A 23874-nucleotide genomic window follows, 5' to 3' on the forward strand; every position below is an offset into this window, starting at 1 on the left:
AATCACATCCAAAGCCCAAATCGATCATACCAAAAATTGATAATGATTTTCATTGTTAAAAAAATTTATAGGGCCAACCATAACGTTTATTTTTCATCCAATCTGTTAATAAGGTTACAAATATGAAGGGGAAAAACAAATTTTATATTGATCCGAAACTTCCGTGACTCCGGAAGGATTTTACTGGTAGACGTTCAATCCCCCACCGCTTTTTGCAGTGTGGTCCAATTGATCGTTAAATCTGTCTTATTTCTGGGCTCAAGCCTTAAGACTAGCTCTCCAAATGGATGGACGGTTTGGATATAACACATACGTCATTATGGGACCCAAAGAACTTGCTGACGTCAATACACCAGCTATATAGCTGGTGTGTGGTACACTAGCCAATCCGCTTCCTGGGTTAGGGGCAAATAAGCCATTCAAGGTAGATATCACTAGATGGACGGCTCTGATTGATGCCTCACCCTCCCATGTACGGCGGAGGGACGGCCTGTACATCATTTCGGTTATTCCTGTTCTACCGCATCATCTCGTAGAAATACCTCTGAAAACTCTCGCGAGACACCTTTTTGCAGCTCATACGAGAAAAAAGCAGGCCCCTGTTCTTCTTTATTTTCGAAGGCAGGCCAGCAATCACTGCTTTATCTTTGATCTCTTTTACCATTATTTTTTATCTTTATTTTTCATTTTCGTTTCCGTAATCAGGGACTATTGCTTGAGTAGTTTCTGCCTGCCACCTGTTTGCGTAAATGCGTCTTTAAGGTAGTTTGTTCTTTGGTTCCAAGTGGTAGTGACGGTTACTTCATATATGCTCTTTAACTGTTGTTGTGTTTGCGAAGTTCATTACTGCGATGTGCTCGTACGTATGCCTCTCACAACACTTATATGCTCTATATCTGTTTTTTGTATTTGCGAAGTTCATTACTGTGATGTGCACATACATATGCCTCTCACAAGCGCTGTTCTTTGTTCTTTTGGGTTTGCTAGGCAGCTGGGCCCTGCACCATAAGAGCACCTCCGCTACTGTTGGTGAAGCATTTGCCTCAAATCTGAACCGCCCAACTAGTGAGACCCGCTTGATAAACGTTGCTGTGTTTGGCAAGTTCATGCTTGCATTGTGTTCGTAGGAATGCCTCCCACAAAAGCTATTCTCTGGGTTTTGCTGGGGTGCCGGGCACTGCACCCTAAGGGCACCTCCACTGCTCTATGTGAAGTACGTACCTCACATCTGAACTGCCGAAATTGTGAGAACCATTGTTGATGGCTGTTAACCAAAAATCAGATTGTAAGTAGGATCCTAACTGGTGGATTGGTGGACATCTAATGGACGGTGAAAATGACAAGCAGTAAGCAGTGCAAATTCAATGAGCATATGTCCATTAGTCTGAGGCCTGGCTCATCAATCTGATTTTCAGGATACGACCCAGTGGGTCCCCTATTTGGGCGGTTCTGATTTGAGGCACATGCCAAGTGTATGCTGGGGAGACACCCAGGTGCTGTGTATGCTAGGGGAGACTCAGGCCAAGCAGCCTAGCAAATGCTTCTTTTTGACACAGAATGTCTTGTACCCCAAGAGGGAACTACGGTGGCTCGGTCTGCTTTGGGCTTGGGTTCATATTGAGCCTCGAGGGATGTGGGCCGAGCCTTTGTCAGTCTATAGCATAGTTCTAAAGATCAGTGAGCCAACTTGAAACTCTGCTGAGTCGACTTGATTCGGTGGGATTTTGAGCTGAGTCTCATGGAAACTTACTGAGTGTTCTGACTCGGTTGGGTCTTGACAAGACTCGTTGAGTCGGTCAACAACTCGGCCGACTTGTTACAACTCAGCATGACTCGACCGAGTCATTAGCCCAATCAGCTCGGTTTTGTTTTAAAAACTAACAATTGCTTTGTGAAGGATTCGAAGAGTGAACCTCATCTGTAAAAGAGAGAGGTGCGAGTGTGACCACTTCACTACCATGTGAAGTAGTGTATTGTCTTGATATTTTAATTATTTGATCAGTTTTCAACAGTTTTAAACGCATTTAATAATAAAAAATTCCGTTATGCAATGTTTAATTGAGTCGATTAAAAAGTCAACCAAGTCTTCGAGCTGACCCGACCCAGCTAGACATGGACTCGAGTCAAGTTTTTGTGTTTTTGGAACTATGGTTGATAGATCCCATTGGCTGCCCAGCTTGGCCTGACCCTTTTAACCTTATCTTTAGGCATGGAGTAGTGGGGTTGGGTCGAGGGAGTTTGAGAATCTAGATACAACCTGTTTAATTATGGGGTCTAGGTATCAGCCCTGAACCTGACCACTGATATATGAGCTGGGTCGAAATAGGTCTAGCTTGGGCTATTCGAGTTGGGTTTGCCTAATGTCATCCCTAGTTCCCCACTCAATATAGGCTTCCCATTAAGCACCCTACCACATGTTTTCTTTAGGTAGATGTTTAGGTTTTTGTTAATAACCTTAATTTCCTTAAGGGCATGTTTGATTTTCCAATTCCCAGGGAAATGCCCCGTGAATGGTAATAAATATTTCCCTCCGTATTTGCCGCACTCTTCCCCGTAATTGATTTGACGGCTTACTTTTTTCAGTGTAAAAATGGTAAATATTGTGAAATATTTGTGGGTCCCACCATGATGCATATGGTATATCTACACCGTTCATCCATTATGTCAGATGAATTTATGATATAAGCCAAAAAATGAGGCATATCCAAAGCTCAAGTGGACCACGCCATAGAAAAATGTGAATTAAATACTTACCATTAAAAACTTCCTAGGGCCATTGTTTCTTTTGGCATGGGCCAGTTGAGTGTTGGATTTAACTCATTTTTCTTCTTATATCTCAAAACGTTGTGATAAAATGGATGGACGGAACAGATATATCATATACATCAAGATGGGGTCCTAAAATGGCCATTACTACTTTTGAACCGATTTCCAAGAAGTGAAATTCCCATGAATATTCAAACAGGTGAAACGGTAATAATCACCCATTTCCCGGGTATTTACCGTTTCCAGGTGAAACGATAAAAATCAAACAGGCCCTAAAGGAATTTAGTGGGCAGGGTGCATTTTTGGCGGTCTAAATAACCAATTTCAAGGGAAATGCTCCAGTGCTCTTAGAGCATCATAAGTTATAGTCCTCCCAGTTGCATCTAGAGCTGTACACGAGCAGAGTTAGCTCAGTAACTCGCTCGACTCGGCTCGAAAAAGCTCGACTCGACTCGGATCGAAACTCTGTTCGAACCGAGTCGAGCCTTTTTTTGGGAGCTCGGAATATTTCGAGTCGAGTTCGAGCTGGACCTAGCTCAACTCGGCTCGACTCGGTATTGAGCTTGACTCGGCTCGATTTGGTTCAGACTCGACTTGGATCAAGTTTTAGGTGAATATATAAGGGGTTTAAAAAAAAAAAAAAAAACCCTCATTCGCCCGACTCTATTCACCCAACCTAGCAACCCTAACCCATTTCTCCCTCCTTTTTGCCCAAATCGCCTGACCCTAACCCATTTATCCCTCCCTTTCGCCCAAATCGGCCGTCCGTTCGCCCAATACGCTCGCCATTCTCCACCACCCGACGACATTCCTTCTTCCAGCGTCTGTCCGGACGATCTCCTCTTCCAAAGTGAGTCCTCTCCTCCACTCTCTCCATTTTTTCCGGCGAGTAGCAGAACACATCTGAAAACTCAGCTTGAACTCGGCTTGGACTGGACCGAGCTACTAGCCGAGCCGAGCACGAGCTGCTGTTCCAAGCTCGAAGGCTGAGCTGAGCCGAGCATGAGATGAGACTCGAGCTGTCCGAGTCGAGCACGAGCTGGGCAAAGCTCGGCTCGGCTCGGCTCGACTTGTGTACACCTCTAGTTGCATCGGTTCACTTGGACCGTCCATTCAATCGATCTGAACTATCCATTAGGTCCAAACATATTTTGTAGGCTATTGTAGAAAATTATACCGATTGGATGATCCAATCCATCTTTGACTTGGCGTTATTTTCTACAGCCATCCATTTTTGAAGCCATGGATGGGATGGTTAACATTGCCTAACAAAAGCGTTTCTTTAGTATCATCAGCAATCCATGATAGGAAGCATCTCAAAAAAGAAAAAAAAGAAAAAGAAGAAACAATCCATGATAGGCCCCAATAAATGGATGGATCAAATTGTTGATTGAACATATTTTTGCATGAATTATCTTAACTGTGCACATTAAGGTCCATTCATCAAATGGTTCATATTTTTAGATCGGCAAGATGTTTGCTGGTGGCCAATGAAATGTGCTTTGACCTAATGAACAATTTAGATCAATTTATTGGACTGTCCAAGTGTCCCAATGCAACCAGGAGCACCATAACTTACAGTGCTCAGCATTTCTCCGATTTCAAAGTTGGGTCCAAGGTGTGTTCTGGTCGGGTTGACTTCAAGTGGTTTAGACTCAACTAGTTTACTAATTAGGGCAGTTTTCGGATGCAGATCTAACCTGAGAGGTCCAAACTCATATCAATGCCTGTTTATCATTGTGTTGGTTCCAATAACTCTTTGGGTTGATCCGACCAACCTACTTATCTTTCTAGGTTCTTGGTTATCAGGCAGGATGAGAATTTTGTAGTTAAAGTTTCTTCTTAGTCAACTACTTGCCTTTATGGGTTCTTGGTTATCAGGCTAGGTGAGAATTTTCTAGTTAAAGTTTCTTCTTCTTCACCTACTTATCTTTTTGGGTTCTTGGTTATTAGGCTAGGTGAGAAAATTTCTAGTTAGGGCCTGTTTGGATTCATGAAAAGTATGGGAAATGAAAGTGTTTCCTATGAAACTCACTTTCTGTTGTTTTGGTAAGCCTTATGGGAAATTGTGGGAAATACTATTTCCCACTTTCTATCTTTGTAGGAAAATAAATCCCACCTCCACCCCTAAGAAATGCATTTTCTCACGGTGGAAGGAAAATGGGTTTCTCAAGGGTTAAAGCTCAAATGTGCAACTATCCATATTCAATCGCCTCACATGTGCCAAATGAGACATTGTCCATATTCAGTCATACCCCACACTTGCCACTATGCCACATGTGCCACCATCCATCTTATCTTATGCCACACGTGTTAAGAGCCCCCAATGTGCTAATTTGCTACATATATTACCATCCATCTTCTCTTGCGGCCCACATGTGATATTGGGGCCACATGTACCACTGTTCACCTTACTTGTGCTCTACATGTGCAAAGCACCCCACATGCACCAATGTGCCACGCGCCATTGTCCATCTTCAATTATCCAAATATGCCTTATGCCAATGGTGCCAATGTGCACAAGTGTCATCATCTAGCCTTAGTACCTACATGTCAAATGTGCCACATGTGCCGCCGTACAACTTCAAACACCTCACATGTATCACGTGTGCCATAATTTAGCTTCAAGTGCCCACCTATGCCGTGTATGCCACATGCCACTATCCATCTCTAAGCATCCCACATGCGCCACATGTGCCACATTTGCTAATCTAGCACATGCTAGTGACTACCTAAAATCTTTTAAAGAAAAGTTTTTCTTTTGCCTAACAACAAACTTGAAAATAGATTCTATATTTCTACGAAATTTTTGTTAAAAGCCAAACAACGAAAACAATATTGTCATTCCCTTTCCCACAATTTCTTGGAAATAAGGTTTCCTAAGAAACACTATTTCCTTTCTTATGCTTCTCATGAATCCAAACATGTCCGTAAGGTTTCATCATCATCGTCATCATCATCTTCATTCAAAAATCATCATCTTTGTTCAAAAATCATCATCATCATCGTCATCGTCATCATCATCTTCTTCTTCTTCTTCTATTCCGCCACATTTCTTTTTCTTTATCTTCTTTAGTGATGATATATCTGGGTTCTCTTCCGCCATATTTCTTTATCTTTATCTTTGTTAGTGATGATATATCTAGTGACCTTTAAAATTTGAAATTTCCGAACGCTACTTTTCTTCACCAAAGACCATCATTGATGTGTTGATCTCAATATTGTCCTTCTCCGATCCATGACCATTCCTCTTATTTGCCAAGTTGGTCGAGGAGTTGGTGCCACCATCTTCAAAAAATACGTCCTTCTCCTATCTACATGTTCAAACTACTCTAATGCTGTTTGTCAGAAAATTTTCCACTCAAATGTCATACATATGAAAATCTTTTGTAGTTAGAGACAGGATGATAGATAAGACCCACACCCTTAAGACACTCTAAATCACTCTGATTTGTTTCATGGCTTGCATTTCTTCTCAGTTGATCTCATCTGGGCAAGTGCCAAGGGATGCCAATGCCTAGTGAACATGTTAGCAAAGGAAGGTGTCACTGGATCTGTGTTTTTTAATTTATTTTTTTATATCAGGAGGCAATATTCCTTGTCTAGATGGATAGTTGCATTTGCTTCCTCATTCTACAAAAGTTTCTGCTAATGATAAAAAAGAAACTAATCTGCGTCACACCGAATATGAACCACAACTAAATCCTTCTAATTGAAAGAGTAACTTTTATTGTTGCTGCTGGCATCAATCTGAGCACCAGTGGAAGAGCTTATGGGGATGCTATGTCATAATTTGCAGCAGCCAAGCATATAATAAAAAGGCAAACATCAAGCTCAACGAGCCAATTTCTAGTATACATTGTTTGTGACCTAAGAGGATGTTTTCATTTTGTAAATTGACCCCCACTTGAAATTTGAAAGCTGACGAACCCTTCCTGTTTTTGTTGCAGCCTGAGCAAAAGCAAAGTCCGAAGACATTTTACAACATCTTCAGAACCAAATAAATTGGCTGCTCACAAGATCTTCTTTTTCAGCCGAGCCCCCGTGAATTCTAGCATACCTTGTCCCTAACAGCAAGCCAAATAAAAGGACAAAACCACGATCCAAGAAATCAAGCATCTTTCATGGCATTGTCATCTCGAATGACCAGAAAAATTAAAGCTCTCTCATCCTACATTGGAATTAGACCCCTTTCTATATCTACCCATCCACAGCCATCTGAAGAAGTAACAGGAGAACCTCGGTTCCTTCTCCACAGCTCCCCCGAACCCAAACTATCTGATCATTCTCCCACCCTTCTTTTCCCCGAAACTCGCATATCCACCCTCTCCAATGGCATTCGTGTTGTCACCCAATCGTCCCCAACATCTGCTGTGCAAACAGCCTCTGTTGGTGTTTGGATTGATGCTGGCAGCCGCTTTGAAACCCCACAGACCAATGGCACTGCCCACTTCCTTGAGCACATGATCTTCAAGGGCACTCGTCGCCGCTCTGCCCGTGCCCTTGAGGAGGAGATTGAGAACATGGGTGCGCGCCTCAATGCCTACACTTCTCGTGAACAAACTACCTTCTATGCCAATGTCCTCTGTGACGATGTCCCCATTGCTGTTGACATCCTTGCTGACATTTTGCAAAATTCACGGTTCTCTGAAAATGCTATTAGGCGTGAACGTGGCGTCATCCTCCGAGAGATGGAAGAAGTACGCCCTCATTTCTCCTTTTCTTTCTCCCGTTCTTTTTCAAAAGTTATCTTCTTTCCTTTTCATGGGCTCATAAGTTCATCAATTAGACAGGTGCAAGGGCAGGCCGAAGAAGTGATCTTCGATCACTTGCATTCAGCAGCCTTCCGAAATAATCTGCTGGGGAACACAATCTTAGGGCCACAAGAAAACATCCAGATGATCTCAAAGATGGATTTATATCAATACATTTCCACACATTATACTGGACCTAGAATGGTAAGTCAAATATTTGAAACTCCAATGGTTTCCTTGATGTCTTTAAAATTTTAAAAAATCCTATTTAACCATTAAAATATGAAATATATTTCAAATCAGGTTGTATCTGCTGCTGGTGCGGTTAAACATGAAGAAATTGTTAATCAAGTTAGTCGACAGTTCAAACAGCTTTCTACAGATCCAACTACTGCCGCTCAGCTCGTTGATAGAAACCCAGCTATATTCACTGGTTCGGAGGTCATATTTTATTTACTTTCTTTTGTTTTTATTCTTCTGTTTGCCTGATATCAGGATTATCTCTTCCTGTGTTATCATTAATTTTCGTATAATTCCATCAAATTGATATTGGATTTCGATGTTTGTAGGTTCGAGTGGTGAACAATGACTCGCCTATTGCCCATCTTGCAATAGCTTTCAAGGGATCTGGATGGGCTGATCCGAACTCTATTCCTGTGATGGTGTTGCAAAGCCTGTTGGGGTCTTGGAACAAAAGTGTCGGTGTAGGCAATTATTCAGGGTGAGCTTTTACTTCGTTTGGGTGACTGCTTATCCTGTGGAGAATCACAAACACATTTCTCGACTGCTACATGTTTTAGATGGTTTAGGCGCTTTAGGTGTTGTTGGCATTCTGCACATTCTTGGTAGGTTTCTTCTTGGGTCTATAGTTTAGCAAGTAGGGGTGTTAAGCTGCATTGCTTCTATATGTGGGATGCAAGCCCATCATAAGAGTGCAAGGTTGTTGTCCTCATCCCCATTTTATTATCTATAAAACTCTGTTCTGTTAAAATATGAATCCCACATGCTTTTGGTTATTTGGTATTTCAGTTATGCCATCCTACAATTTTGACTGATGTTGTCCTTGAAAATGATCAGGTCAGAGCTTGCCCGTAGAGTCAGTGCGGATGACTTGGCTGAGAGTATAATGGCTTTCAATACAAACTATTGTGATACGGGATTATTTGGCATCTATTCCACTGCCATGGTATTGCCCTTGCATGGTTTGATCATAATATGGCATTTGGTAATCTATAGAAGGGTCTCTTTATCCACATGCAAACCTATAGACTATGGCATATGAAAGAGACCATGGCATATGAAAGAGATCACCTGCCATTTGCCTCTGTTGGTAATCTATAGAAGGGTCTCTTTATCCACATGCAAACCTATAATCTATAGAAGGTTATAGGTAGGCATATGGGTAAAGTCTTCGCTTGATCTTCAGCTGACCAAAATAAAAGAGATGGAAAAAATTCCCCACTTTCATGCTACCTGCACAAACCATTTTCTTTTATATATGTACTATTTTGCCTGCTAAACATCTCTTAATTCATGGACTTAAAGGTTCTGGTACAATTTATTTATAGTAAATTGTTACTCTCCTTTATTTTGCTGCTCATACCAAAACAATGTTGGATGCAGCCTGATTGCTTGCCCAGTTTGTCACTCGCAATAATGCAAGAGTTTAGGAGGATGGCACATCAAATTTCAGAAGCAGATGTGATGCGTGCTCGAAATCAGGTATGCAGTAAAACATTTCGAATGCATTGGAGAAGTTATTTTCTTTTTGGTTCTATGTCAGCTGTGTATGCCGACCGTATTACATCGTCATCATGGGTTCTAGTTTTCAAGATCACCTTGTCAAGTCGGAATGATTATCGGGCTGTAACTCTGATTATAGATAAAGTCTCACTCAGTTCTTTGTCGGCATTCATGTTTCAGGAGTTTTAGATATGGGTGGTTTAGTCCTATATATTTGTTTTCCCTATTCTTTTATCCACTTTTATGAGAAAAGTGAAGTCTCCTGCTAACCTTATAAATTCCAAGAGAGAATTTATTGGTTCAACTTTTATGTTCTTATGATCGGCTCGATGCCATCTCATTATTGCCATTTCATATTGTTGAAAACTTCATTAAGCAAGTGTTACAAAAATCATTAAGCAAGAGTTTTATTGACGTAGGACCGATGTATGAACTAAATAACAGGTGAGATCAAATAGCAGGATTAAGACAATTAACAAATAGATACAAGTATTGCCACAATCATCACGAATCCCATGAAAACCAAAAGAACATCATGCGTGATCCTAGCCTAAGTTACCAACATCATCATACAAAATCATTAAATAAAACGAAACTAGGATCTAATAGATGTAGGGACATCCAATTAGCATATAATATAGTTTATTTCAAAGTAGAAGACCTAATACAACCTAGGGTAAAAATTAGAGCTTGGGTAATTTGGGAAAGTAAGAAAATTAGGGATTTTAGGTTTAGGCTTAGGGTTTGGGAATGGAAGAAGGGGTTTTAATATAAAGATGATGGAAAACCAAAAGGGGCAAGGTGTGGCCGTACGGCCAACTCAAAGGATTCACATGTGTGGCCGTACGGTCACACATGTGGCGTGGGATGGATGGGTTAAGTCGGTTAGGGTTTGGGATTGTGGATATGTAAAGGAAAGATTGATTTATGAAAGGATGGAGGCTTAAGATGAGAGAATTAAAAAAAAATACCTTGATGGAGGAAAAGAGAGAAAATGGTGTGGGGATAGGATGAAGATTAGCCTCGCACCAATCTCCCTTCCAAATCACATGAAAGTATTTTCAAATCGCGTGAAGACGGAAGAAGAAAGCAAGAGTTTTTTTTAATATATATTGAAATCTCTCTCTCTCTCTCTCTCTCTCTCTCTCTCTCTCTCTCTCAAATCACAAAATCCAATGAGGGAGAGGGTCACACGCCCACCCTCTTTAATAGCTTCAAGAAAGTTCAAAAATTACAATAAACACCCTATTTTGTGAATTTTAATGAAAATAGCCATAGCCTAACTAAAATCAACTAAAAGCACTCATAATAGCGTCCAAACATAATATAGAGAAACCTAAATCCTATAAACTGATAAAAGCTGAGAAAAACTAGTGTGGACGATCCACGATCAATGGCCCGATCATGTGATCCAACGGCCCGATCGTCACTTCCCTCCGATCCAACGGTCGGGATCACTCCATAAAGCAACGCATGTGCATCTTTCCAGTGCGGGGTCTTCCAGATGCTCGCACACGCACATGGGGTCTTTAGCACGATCACGGATACTTGCCTAGCCACAGGGAAATCGGTGTGGCCCGCCTCCTCCTCTGATACGTACGGAAGGGCGTATGTGAAGTGATGTCCTCATCATTTATATTTTTGGGCAATTAACCTGAGAACTTCTGTTGGCCATTAAAGACCATGAAAGGCTTCGGTAAATGCCATTTCTTCCCTATTTAACATTAAATTCTTCAACCCTTAGTATAAGTCATATTCAGAATCTAGAAACTTATATTCCAGTCATTTCAACCTTTCATATTCCTTGAAGGGGGAGAATCTGTCCTTTTCATTCTGAACTTCGCATTAGTTGTTTCCTTGCCCCAGCATTTGTATAGGATCCATTAGTTGCAAGGATGCCAAGGATTATCTTTGTTGGCAAAATCAGTGGTCATGCCACGTGTGTGCACACAAATGTGCAGCTCTGCACATGCACGAAAGCACGCACACCCACACCCAAACACACATGCAGTCACGCATTCTCACAGACGCATGCAGTCACGCAGAGACACACACACACGCAGAGCCACACACATGCAGTCACACAGATGCACACATGTACAACCACATGCATGCTCTGATGAATACCCACACACCCATACACACACAAATACGCACACACACCTGCAGCCACACGTGCACAACCATGCACCACCCATGTGCACCTGTGCACACTCACGCACAATTTATGAATGCGCAGACACAGGCTTGTATGCCTGCACAGATCTCAAAATATTAAAGAAAGACGCACAAACATGCACATTTGTTCAATCTCAAAGATTCAAGAAAGACACATAATTGTTAGATTTTAGATCTCTACTTTTAGGCTTTGCTTTGGACCTCGGGTTTACCGCCATATTATGGTTGTCGGGCCTTAACATTCTTGATGTTTGTGGGGGTGTGGAAAACCAAAAGGGCTTTGGGCGAGCTTCTGTTTGTTCAACTTTCTCAGTCACAACTCACAAAAAATATGAGAATGGGAAGACCCCATTCCTGTGTCTACTGGGATTTGGATGTAGGGCATTCTTTCCACCTTCGAGATTGGGAACATCCAGAAGTACCCTCGCAAATTGGAGAGGATCCTCTTTTGATCATTACTAGGACAGATTGTTTTGCTCTCTCATTTCTGTTGATTGTTACTTGTATCTAATTAGAAATTTCCTTTAGTTGGGGACATGGAAATCTGAAATTGTAATGGTGGAAAGCTGTTGCCTGCATTATTTCAGTTGGGATCTCTGCATTTCTCAGTGTTTCCACCCTTTCTTCTGTTTGATTGTAACTTAACTGACAAGATTATGCACTACTATCTTAAAAATCTTTTCTTGTATAGTTGAAATCTGCGCTTCTGCTTCATATTGATGGAACCAGTGCTGTTGCCGAAAACAATGGACGACAGGTAAACTGTGAAATTATTGAAGTACTTCGCTTTTTATTTTTTCCAGATTCATTCCCCATCATGTAACTTGTAAGTTTGGAAAATCTCTGTCTAAGCATATTTAACTTGTAAATTAGAAGGTTTGCTATCTTCTTTTCAAGCACTAAATTTGCAGTCTCTCGCTGTACTACATAACAAGATACCTGTCACTCGTTTCCAGATGCTGACTTACGGGAGGATTGTCCCATTCTTAGAGTTGTTTGCACGTATAGATGCTGTTGATGCGGCTACAATTAAGGAGACGGCAAAGGAGTTCATAATAAATAAGGCAAGGACTTTTGAGAATGCATTTCCTTCCTTTTTTTCTTTCTTGACTTGGCAAAACACTCATAACAAGGTCAAAAGTTTATGATCTTAATCAACCTCAAAAAGGAAAAAAAAAAGTAAGAAGAAAGAATATGATCTCTATCTGTCGAGTATTAATCGGAGGCCTGTGTAAAATCAACTTGCCGGTTCATCCTCATTGTGCGTCAGTCTGCGCCAACCTTTATGGATTGATTTGTTAGTGTATGGTCTCTCATTGCCTCTAGGGGTGCATCTCAGGCGGGTCGGACCAGGTTGAGGGTCAACCCGAGCCTGACCTGACCTGAATTCCAACCCAAGGTGCCCAGCCCACATTACTCTGCACTGGACCCAACCCAACCGTAATGCATGAGATCGTTCCGAACCTGACCTTACCCGACCCGAATTTGCTCGACCTGAACCCAATCCGGTTTCAAATCGGTTGGCATTTTCCAACCCATACCTGACCCGAGGATCTTGACTACCCAACCCAACTCGATCCGAACCCGGGTTGGGTAGTTGCAGCCCTAATTGCCGCATGCATTGGACCTACTTGTGTTTGGTCAGGACTGACTTGATACATGGGTGTGTCCCCATCATTTCCCATGTGGGTCCCCTTTTCTTTGTTTTATTTTCCAACCAAATGGACCCACACAAGCAAATTATGTAATCTGGCAGGCCATGATCATTTTTCACATTGCATTACTGTATGTTCTAATCCAGAAGTTTTACTCCATCCAACTGTGTTTCTTTTTTCAGGATGTTGCAATTGCTGCAATGGGACCAGTTCATCAGTTGCCTGATTACGATTGGTTTCGCTCTCAGACATGTATGCACTAGAGACAGAGACATAACCCTACTTGGATGCCAAGCTATGAAGCAACTACGGTTATCATCCGAGCTCTTGAAGCATCATTTCGTTAGCTGAGCTCTGGTCACCATTGTCATGTAAGTTTATGGCATTATTTTTATATGTATTTTTCACCTGTATGGATCAACTTACTAAAATCATTCTTAATCTATTACCATTTTAGTGTGTGCCTAAAATTGAGTCGATTGAATCTAATGGTGTATGCTAAAACCTTAGCGGCTTAGCCTACGTAAACTATTTGGGGAGTTTGTGAAGAGAGACTGGTTTGGGCCTTTTGGTTTGTTATTGTTTGTGTTCACAAGCAATCTATTTGTGCTAGTTGAAGAAACTGTATCAGATCATTATGCCTTCACGGGATGCGAAAAATCCCCATGATATGGGCGGTCAGGAGTGCACCTACGTATGCAGTTTTTTTGGACAATGGCCAATCCATGATCGGGGCGAGTGGATGGGCAGTCTAGCTCGCCGGATGCATCTGCTACAGCCTACATGTATGATGTTGCTGGGAGCCTGACCCTTCTCACCAGTGTGACATGTGTTTGGAGTGCAGCTTGAAATGAGAACTTTGTTAGGGGCTCCCCTGACTGCTTGCCTTTTCTGCTCCACATCACGAGTGGGACAAGTATGGCTGTGGCTCCAAATTGCAACTGGGATAAGAACCATTGTCATCTCGCTCGTGATCTGGGAAGAATGCATCTGCTGCAAATTGGGGACTTGCAAACGATTTCCAAATGGGCACAAGTCATTGCTTTGGCTGCAAATCGCAAGTGGATAAAAGTGGTTCTGGCTCCAAATCGTAACGATGGACAAGGACCATTCTTATCCCACTTATGACTTGGACAGGGTGCTTCCAGTCGGTTGCAAATTAGGGAATTCCTGCATGGGCTCTGAAGTAAAGAAGGTCAATGGTTAGCCACTTGGTTTTACGTAGAAAACCGGCCCACCAATCCATATGCATACAATTTGTAAGTTATCCAGACTATGGATACTTCTGTGGATGGTGCTTTGGGTGATCTTAACTGTTCATCTCTAGGACTTCTGCGAATTACTAGTGGATCATTTTAGTGAATAGTGGTATCGACTTTTAGATATGTAAATTCATTTATAGGCTATAGCTTGAAAACTACTTACTGATTTCAAGGAGCATCAGAGGGCTGTCAATGGAAACTAGTTACAGATTTGAATGGGCATCATAGGGCTGCTGATGGGTACCTGGATCCTATCTGCGTCCACCTTTAGTATCCAATACAAATGTACTTGCAATGTGGGTCCCTATCTTTTGCTTGGTTAACAATCAGGTCACATTCGACATTCCAGATTCGGGAAGAAAATGAGTCTAGTTGGGTATGGGGTACCTGATCATGGTATTTTTCTTTTTAGTTTTATGATTTTATCCGTTATTTATTGTATTCATTGTTTAGAATCTTACAAATGACATGTTTTTTGTATGAATCCAAATCTTCATCTGATTTTGAACGTAAATTAGGATCCGATTCTAGAACCAAACCCAAATCCAAAACCTAGTTCATGCTCGAAACTAAAACTGACAGGACCAAATGGGGTTTTCTTAATCTGATCAAGATTTGGATCTGGTGCCTCATATACAGTACCCCTATCCAAAACTGTTGTGTTTGGAGATGGGTACATGGGTGTCTGACCTGAGCCTAACCTGTAGACAGCCCTAGTCCACTTCATCATTGATGCTTGGCAGGAACCCTGAGAATGACAGGGCATGACAATCGGCTGCACAAATCAGAATTTTGAGTAGGCCCAGCTCCAGTGGTTTGATGGGATCAATTCAAAATCCAGGCCCAAATCAATCTGGACTTGGCCTGTTTGCAACCCTTGAAAATGACAATGGTTCAAACAGTAGTCCGAGTGGATGTGCCTCCCGATGGCTGGAAGCAAGCCTATACATCTGAGAGGATTACTAGACACTGGGCCTCTCATGAATTTAACTCTCTTTTCGCATATGTGTGGGTTCAAGCAATTCAACAATGAGAAATGATTCGATACAGCCATTTCTAAGGGCCTTTTTGGTTCATCTCATTTTAGCCAATCGTAATTATGTATTAGAGATCATGATAGTTAGTTATCAATATTATTTTTAATCCTAATACGACTAAGTATAATGAGATAAACTCATTTTGAGGCATCTACTAAACATTCCCTGGTTATTTATTTATTTATTTAAGGCAGGCCAAAATCAGATTACTTCCATATTTCACAGTGAGAAAATTCTTATTCAATCATTTTCCCGTGATTGTTGTAAGATTCCTTTTGGCTGTTTTATTTTTTATCTTTCCTTTTTTCAAAGATTGCATATATCGTGTATGATCACAAAAAGGCATTCCGTGTGACAGGCTGATTAACTCATTCTTTTAGTGTGAATTTTAGTCTCTAAAAGGTTTCAACGTCATGGAGTTGCATACATTGAATGGAGCAGATGCATGTATTTGGTAGAAGGTATCAAATTTCATTTTCATAAAATCTATAATTATTATTATTTATATAAAATATGGTCTCGTTTATGGACTCACCTTGAGTATTCAAATAATTAGGTTAGAAAAAAAAGAAGAGAAATGCTCATGTCCAACCAATTGGACAATAAGTCATCATCCAATCAGCAAATAAGTTCCAACCTACCATGTACATGTGAGATCCAACCCATTCAATTTGGCCCCACCACGAGGACTCCCTTGTGCAAAAATCATCCCGCTTCACTTAGCAGGTTGATCATACCATAGAAGGCAGTCATAGCTGATGATAAAACCAAAAATATAGTTGCCTTCTTGTTGAGTGGATCTGGGCTGATTTTTGCATTTGGCGATCCTCACATTTTTGCCAGCTTTTTGCACGGGTTGGATCTTGTACAGGCATGAAGTGTAGCTGCAAACACTGCTGCTAACCACATCTGTCACCGAAACCAAACATCCAAAGCGTCAGATATTTGATTCCTATACCCATGGAATAATCTAGATTCTGTGGCATAATATGAAGGAAACATGAATCCATAATCCATAGAGGTACACGAGATCTACGTGCTTCATCCCAATGGTCCACACTTAAGGCAAAACAACAAGCAAATGAATCCAATATTTCTAAAGAAATGACAAATTTGGGTGTAGAGATCACTCTCCAATTTGAAATGCACGTCAAAATATTTTACTTCAATGAAAAAAAGCACAGCAATCCCTTTCATGCTGTCATAGCTTCCACCGGGCTTTTGCTTCTGGGGAGCAGTTTCCTTCGTAGTTTTTTTTTCCCCTTGTTTGTTGTTTTTGTTGTGCTTCAATAAAAGTATTGTCTTTCAAAAAAAAAAAAAAAGCTTCCACTAGAAAGCACTTGATCCACAATCAAGAAATATGAATTAGCCTCTTTTATTATTATTATTAATTATTATTATTATTATTATTATTATTTTTTTTTTTTGAGAAGTGAATTAGCCTCTTTGATTGGAAGGAACAAAGAATGAAAACCTTTGCTCCAATTTGATAAATCTCCATCCCAAGAAAATCCGCTTTTTCTCTCTCCTTTCTTTAACTCAAAAGAGGCTTTCTATATTCTCACGGATAAGCCTTAATTGGAAATTTTTAAGAAAGGCCAGGCTATCCTCGAAGTGGTGAACTGGTGATATTTATATAAAAAACCCAAATGTTCATAACACGACCCTAACAGATAAGATGGAAACTATCTGCTGGTTAGACAGTAAATCAGATGTACAACTAGTTGGACATGATCATATCTAAAGATTAGAAGTTTGCTATTAACATGAGTTTTTTTTTTAGAAAATAAAGGCTTGTCTGGTAGCAAAACATATTTGGAGTGATATCTTCCAAAAGAAAAGAAAGAGTAATTGGAGTGATATTTATTACATCAAAGGTGGTCACTTTGTTCTTTAGCAATAAAAACACCAACATTAAAAAACTTAATAAATTGTGCAAATTTTTTGGTCATCAGTTTCTCTTTTCAAATATGAAAGATAATACAAGAACCAAGGAATTGCATTTTGCAACAAATGTTCCTGCAACAATATATTTTGTATCCAACCTTCAAACAGACTTTATTTTGTTCAATTGATGCCTCAAGACTTGAGTATTTATTTTTTTTCTTTGATTGTATTTAAACAGTCAAAACTCAATTATCTGATTAAAGAGATATTAAACAATTACAAACCTCTCCATGGCAATTAATTTTTATATTTGGTTTCTTAAGGATCTCTTTCATAGGCTAAAATGAGAAGACATTTCAAAAAGAGGTTCACCTTCCAATGAATTCTAGAAAAAGTATTGAGTTATTGGAGGAAACCAGCGAGCCGATGAAAGGTAACAATGACAATTGATTAGGATAGTTGTCTTTCAAGGATATCTTGCACATACTAAAAATTTTTAAAAAAAAAAAAAGATTTCAAAGGAATTTCAAGAAGTAAAAAAAAAAATCTTGGTGAAATAATAATGCTCCCCTTCTAATCTGAATCATGTTCAATTTTTATTTCTGACTTTTAACACCTCGTGAATGGTTCATAGACTGAAATATTGTGTGTGGAGAATACCCTGGTCCTTCCCATTGTGGACAAAAAATAGATGGATAACAAAAGTAAATGCAGCAATGGTCCACATTTAACGGGAAAAAGGGCCAATCCTTCAATTTGAGAAACTATTAGTGCATGGGGCATCCATGGGGGGTCTCGATGATACCAACAGCTTGGATCTATGATTCAGGCAAAAAGACCAAATCATGACATCAACAGATTGGACCATTTGTAAGGGTGGTGCAATGCCAAAAACTTATGCTATTTTGGGCAGTTGGTAATATGCAGCAATGTTTTCATTATCCTATTGTCACACAAATTTCAATATCCAACAAATATGTCCTGATAGTTCCTGAAAATCTAACCATTATAGAAAGATGCCACACATGATAGTCTTCCAATCAATTAGTGTGACTTTGGGTGTATGGTTCATACACAGTGCGGCCCAGCAGATGAACTGTTTGAATCTCATACATGCATCGGTGTGAATTTAAGATTCAGTGCCGGGTACCCAACTTAAAAGTTAGGGCTTAGCACCATATCTTTTCCATTTCTAATTTAACTGATCGCTTAGAATTCTTAATCTTGAAAATATATGATATTTTCGAAGTGACATTGAAAAAAATTCTTGAAAGCATAAAAAACGGGCCGCAGGTGATCAGTCCCCTTTTGCCTAACTAATTTTATGATATTAAAGATGTCTTATGCCATGTATAGATGTAAAAACGACCATGTGGTTTCAAACTTCAATGGGTTTGAATCATAAAATGTATTGGAGCCAATTGCTTTTTCATCAAATGGAAGGAAGAAAAAGCATGCATATGAAAGCAGTTGAGTGATATAAAGGTTGAATATTGAATTCCAATTTTGCTAAATTTGTAGATACAATTTTTTTAGACCTGATTAGTGTTACTACTTTTTTCCCCCCCTCTAATCTCTTATATCATAAAAATTTTCTTTAAAGTTTTCTTTATATGTATAATTTACTTATCTGTCATAAAGATAGTTTAAGAGTGAATTATAATAAAACATTTTCTATGTTTGACTTATTATTATCGTTCTTTTCTGACAGAAATGAAGAGAAAATGAAACAGTGCTGAAATTACTCTGTCATATGGTATATAACATCATCGGAAAAACATAATGAAGATATTGAATTCCATTGAAACGAATTTAAAGGTTAAAAACAATTTTATTTAGAGTTGATGAAAAACAGAAACCAACAACACTTACTTGGACGTCGTATGCAACCTTTAGTCACATGTACATATTATATTTATAAAAGAGTGATTGACAATCAACAATTATTATATTATTGGCTTAGAGATCAATAAATACAATGACAATGATGATTGTCACCATGGCATTGGTGTTGTTGATAATTTAATATCATAACATTATTTTAATCAAGAATGATGAATTTCTGCTACGGGTGAATTACCAATTAAAATATTTATATTCTTATTTTGTAAACATTGGAAGTGATCATGATTTGCCAAGCAATCATATATATATATATATATTTTTTTGCTAATATCTTATCGTTATCAATTTCTAAATGAATCTTTTCAATATGGGAAAAATTATGTTTGGTGGACTTAAATAAAATAAAAGTAGTCAATATAAGCTATGCAATTTGGTATTTAGGCTTATTTCATTTGAACTTCTTGAATTTAAAAGGGTTGATTGTTTCCTTACATATTCTTTATTAAGTTGACAATGTTAATGCTTAAATAGATATAATAACACAATTATGCTAAAGATTTTTTTATTTTTATTTTTATTTTTATTTTTATTTTTAAAGGTTATGGTAAATATCATTTCATGTCATGATTTTTTTGATACCAAGAAATTTCCACCTCTTTAGAGTGGCATGGATCATAGACGGTTTAGGATTATTCAATTTTAGTGTGTTTGCATAGGAGGAAAACCATGGAAAATAAGGGAAATGAAAAACATTTTCCAACGATCTGATATTTTGTGTTGTTTGTATAGAAAGGAAAAGGGTGCATTCCACGTAGCAATCAAGTTACGAGGTGAGTATTCTCTCACAAAAATGAGATTTTCATTGGCCATCTTAACAAGTTATTGGAAAATGGAATTAATGTTTCATTAGTACTCATGCAATCCATCCTTAGGATAATCATTACACTTTCCCTTTCCTTTCTTTTCCCACAATCCAAACACGTTATTTGAGTATTTCTTTTTTGGTTCATGAAAGATTAATGTAGGGGTATTCTCACACCGGGCTTGAGTGGGGTGGCCTGTGGGATGCAGGGGCACAGTTGGGGTGGGTGGCCCATGTGAGGTGGGTGGCTCATGCGAGGCAGAACCCATGTGATATGGGGCCCAAGAGGGGGTTTGGCCGAGGTCACAACCCATGGGATGTGGGGCCTGGGCTATGTGATAAGGGGATTGATTCACCATGCTCTATCAGTTGGTGATGGGATCTTTGGGTTACCCATGGTTATTACATTTTCTGTTTCCACGGTAGATCGGCGGCAGGAGATTGGCAGGGGATCTTTGGGGTAGGGTTACCCATGGTTGTTACATTTTCTGTTTCCACGGTAGATCGACAGGAGATCTTTGGTGATGGGTTACCCATGGTTATTAGTGGCATATTTCAACTTAGTTTCGGGTCAACCTCAACCCGACTGATCCAACCCTAGTTTGGGTTTGGGTTGGCATATTTCAATAGGGCTACAACTTAGTTTCGGGTCAACCTGAACTTGACTGATCCAACCCTAGTTTGGGTTTGGGTTGTCAAGGTCCTCGGCCTGGGTTCAGGTTTTTCAGGTTGGGAATAAACACATGTATTTGGGTTAGGTTGGATCGGGTTAGGTTGGGTTGGGTCAAGCATAGAGGACTTTGGGTTGGTTTGCAGGTTGGGTCCTGTTGAGGTCAGGTTGGGCTCGTGTTGACCCTCAACCCAACCTGCCAAGTTACACCCCTATATTTCAATAACCTGACAACTTGGCTCGGCTCAACTTCCTGCTGGATCCGTTCGATCAATGATATTTTATATGTAATGAAAACGTGTGAAATTGCTGAAGCATGCACAGCTACAGCTTGTGGGGTCTTCGGTTAAATATGTCCTCTCTCCTGAACACACCCTGATTTTTATTTTTATTTTGATCCCAGGGTAGTGACTTGGTGTCATGTTGAGTCGACCGAGTCAGCAGGTCGACTGGACAAGTCCCTTCATTTTGGTACCGAGTTACGCTTAAGATCGAGTTACTTGGCTTGAAATGCCAGCGGGCCATGTTGACTTGGTAAAGTTTGAGTCTGAATCCTGATTTTGAAACTATTTTAACAGTATGGGCATTTGATATTTGTTTCCAAATGTGAATACAAATGTGCAAACAAAGTAACTTTGGAAATGTGCCATAATTTCAAGGGTGAACATGTATTCCCTATAATTAAAATTGCTATGTATATGAGACTACTAAAAGGCACATGTGCTGCAGGATGTAACTTATGAATTTGATGAGAACTCCATAATTAAAAATAAAAAATAAAAAATCATTGTAGTAGTTAAGAAATCGTTTGGAAGTAATAAAATGTTTTGTGCAGAAAACAATTTTATGTAGGAAATCACATTTTCATTGCCCTTACGAAGCTCCAACCAGTCGACAAGAAGCATTCTTATTCTCTGTCATCCTCACCTCTACAGGCAAGTTCATGCCAGCCGTGCTCCTAAATTGCAGTGGGATGGTTTGGACATTTTGGTTCATGTATAAGAGCAGTCCTAACCTGTCCTACAGTTGTTTGAACCAAGCAGATAGTGGAAGATCGACATACAAGACAGACAGTGAGGTATCTTGGAGGATGGTTGCTTCAATTGGCCGAGATCGAGGGTGGAAATGAAATGGGATCTCCTAAACATAAAACAAAAATGGTTTTAGCCTTAGCCTAGAGAGGATTTGTGACGACCATCCTTATTGATGAGGAGAGGTTTTCTGTTCCTACACACGTGCAAATATGGAACATGCGTGCAAGATATGATCCTTTTAGGAGCTTTCGATGGGGCGAGCAACACTCTCTAGGCCTTCTGGCCTGAATCAGTCTGTCAATGTACAAAGTCAAAACTGATGGCCCTTTAATTGTATGTTCTGGCCCACCTGAGGTGTGAAATGGCATGAATGTTAGTTTATTATAACCGAAAAATGTTATTTGACGGAAGTCCATGATTTTTCACACTTGTTCCATAATGGGCCGTGTGCTTGTGTGTGGACAGTAGGGCTCCACCTGGGCGTAGAATTAGCAAATGCCTTAAATATATACTCTGGAGTTTTGGACAGTTAAAATGATGAAATCAACCCAGCAATGTCCATTAACAGCGATGATGCGACTTTTGGCCATGATAAGTGTCATTATCAAACTCGATGTGTAGCCACTCAATCAACAGATAGATTAAGGGATAAGATAATCCCTACTTAGGGTGGCAGTGGGTTGGGTAGCCTGCCCGACCCAACAAGCCCTACCTGGCTTTTGGCCTTGCATGAATGGCCCCAATCAATTTTCAGGTCAGGCTTTGAATCAACTTGTTTTAACCCAACTTTATATGTATGTGTTATATCCAACAAATGTGCCATTTCAATCCCAAGTTAGGCAATCCATCCATAATGAATGCAGATCATTGATTTTCTTCCTCTCAAATGTCTATTTCTTTGTGCATGTGTAGCCACTCAATCAACAGATCGATTAGGAACATTCAAGTGGGAAATAGAGATTCTATCCATGTCGAGGCGAAGTTGGGTTGGGCTTGAGTCCAATCTACTTTGGGGGTCTTGGACCTGTTGTGATAGAACCATTCCGCCAAAACCCACCCATTGCAACTTTATTACTTCATAGGATTAGTGTTAGTGGGTTTTGGTATAATGGTTATAAGTGTTGAAATTGCATCGATTAACAACTACTACACCCTATATACACTTTCATGTGCAAGAGGGAATATGAACGAGTGTTCGGGGATTTATGCCACGTGACTGAGAATGGTAGTTAATGGGCCCACCTGATGTAGAACTACCAGCAGATGAGTTCATGGATGGTCATATCGGGCTGGAAAGCATGATCTAGGGGCAAAATTAGCCTAAAAGCACACTATATATAGCCTTTGACGACCATAATTTTACAACTGGTTATTTGTTTCAGATGTATCAGATAACCTTAACCAATTATCCAATGTTCATTCTCTGTAAATGTCTCTGCAAAATTCGATGGTGTTAGGGTTAATTTTGAGTTTTTAGTTAAAACTTAACATCTTTGATAAGTTGTGTTTTTACTATTTTTAGGATTTTATGAGGCTCCTTATCATTGTGTAGTTCATTTAAGAGTTGTCTATTACTTTAAATAAAATTGTGTTTCTTTATTATTTTTAGTAAGTTTACGTTGTTAAAAAAATTATGAATTTGGAGTCATATCAACCATATAAAAATAATTTTATTTTATTTTATTTCCCCACCCCGAAGTGCAAGGTAAAATTTTGAAATGATTGATTTAAATCAATATACTAGCTCTATCTTTTATTGTGACACACTTGGCAGTGATGGGTGGTTAATCATTGAATAAACCATAAAGAAAATTCATGTTTCTAATATTGACATTGGGTGAAATATGATTTATAAAGCTGACACCAAATAGCAAGGACAAGGACATAGCTATGATAATGGAGGGTAGATTTTTAGGTGAAGATCTTGCACTCGATAGTGGGCTAAAAATCATGTAAGAGTCTGATACAAGCAAAGCTTTATACATGAGAGGAGTTGATGGGGAATCGATTACATCGTCTAAGAATCATCCATTCCATTGATTAATCTCACATTATCAAGCAAACCTTTGTTCTGATTGAACTCGCATGATTGCATCACCCAAAATACCTCTCTTGAAAGGCAAGGCATGAGATTTCTCATTTTATTAGTGCTCGGGCGATTCAGTACAGGAGGAGAGATTG

The 23874-nt window shown here is 39.6% G+C and overlaps 1 protein-coding gene across 1 annotated transcript; it reads left to right on the plus strand.

Annotated features, from left to right (window-relative positions):
• Positions 1-608: 608 nt before the first annotated feature.
• On the plus strand, positions 609-13559 carry LOC131218544 (probable mitochondrial-processing peptidase subunit beta, mitochondrial). The gene is made up of 10 exons (XM_058213148.1): positions 609-762; positions 6717-7466; positions 7560-7724; positions 7824-7961; positions 8090-8241; positions 8598-8706; positions 9144-9242; positions 12133-12198; positions 12398-12505; positions 13279-13559. Exons 2-10 carry the CDS (start codon positions 6891-6893, stop codon positions 13357-13359), a joined length of 1494 nt encoding a protein of 497 aa, XP_058069131.1. The 5' UTR covers positions 609-762; positions 6717-6890; the 3' UTR covers positions 13360-13559.
• The last annotated feature ends 10315 nt before the right edge of the window (positions 13560-23874 follow it).

The sequence above is a fragment of the Magnolia sinica genome, chromosome 1 (assembly GCF_029962835.1).
Source record: "Magnolia sinica isolate HGM2019 chromosome 1, MsV1, whole genome shotgun sequence".
Lineage (NCBI taxonomy): Eukaryota > Viridiplantae > Streptophyta > Magnoliopsida > Magnoliales > Magnoliaceae > Magnolia > Magnolia sinica.

Coding starts and splice junctions, on each gene's coding strand:
- LOC131218544 (XM_058213148.1), top strand. CDS start 6,891: ATGGCATTGTCATCTCGAATGACCAGAAAAATTAAAGCTCTCTCATCC. Junction 7,467..7,559: donor TCCTCCGAGAGATGGAAGAA/GTACGCCCTCAT, acceptor TCAATTAGACAG/GTGCAAGGGCAGGCCGAAGA. Junction 12,199..12,397: donor CCGAAAACAATGGACGACAG/GTAAACTGTGAA, acceptor ACTCGTTTCCAG/ATGCTGACTTACGGGAGGAT.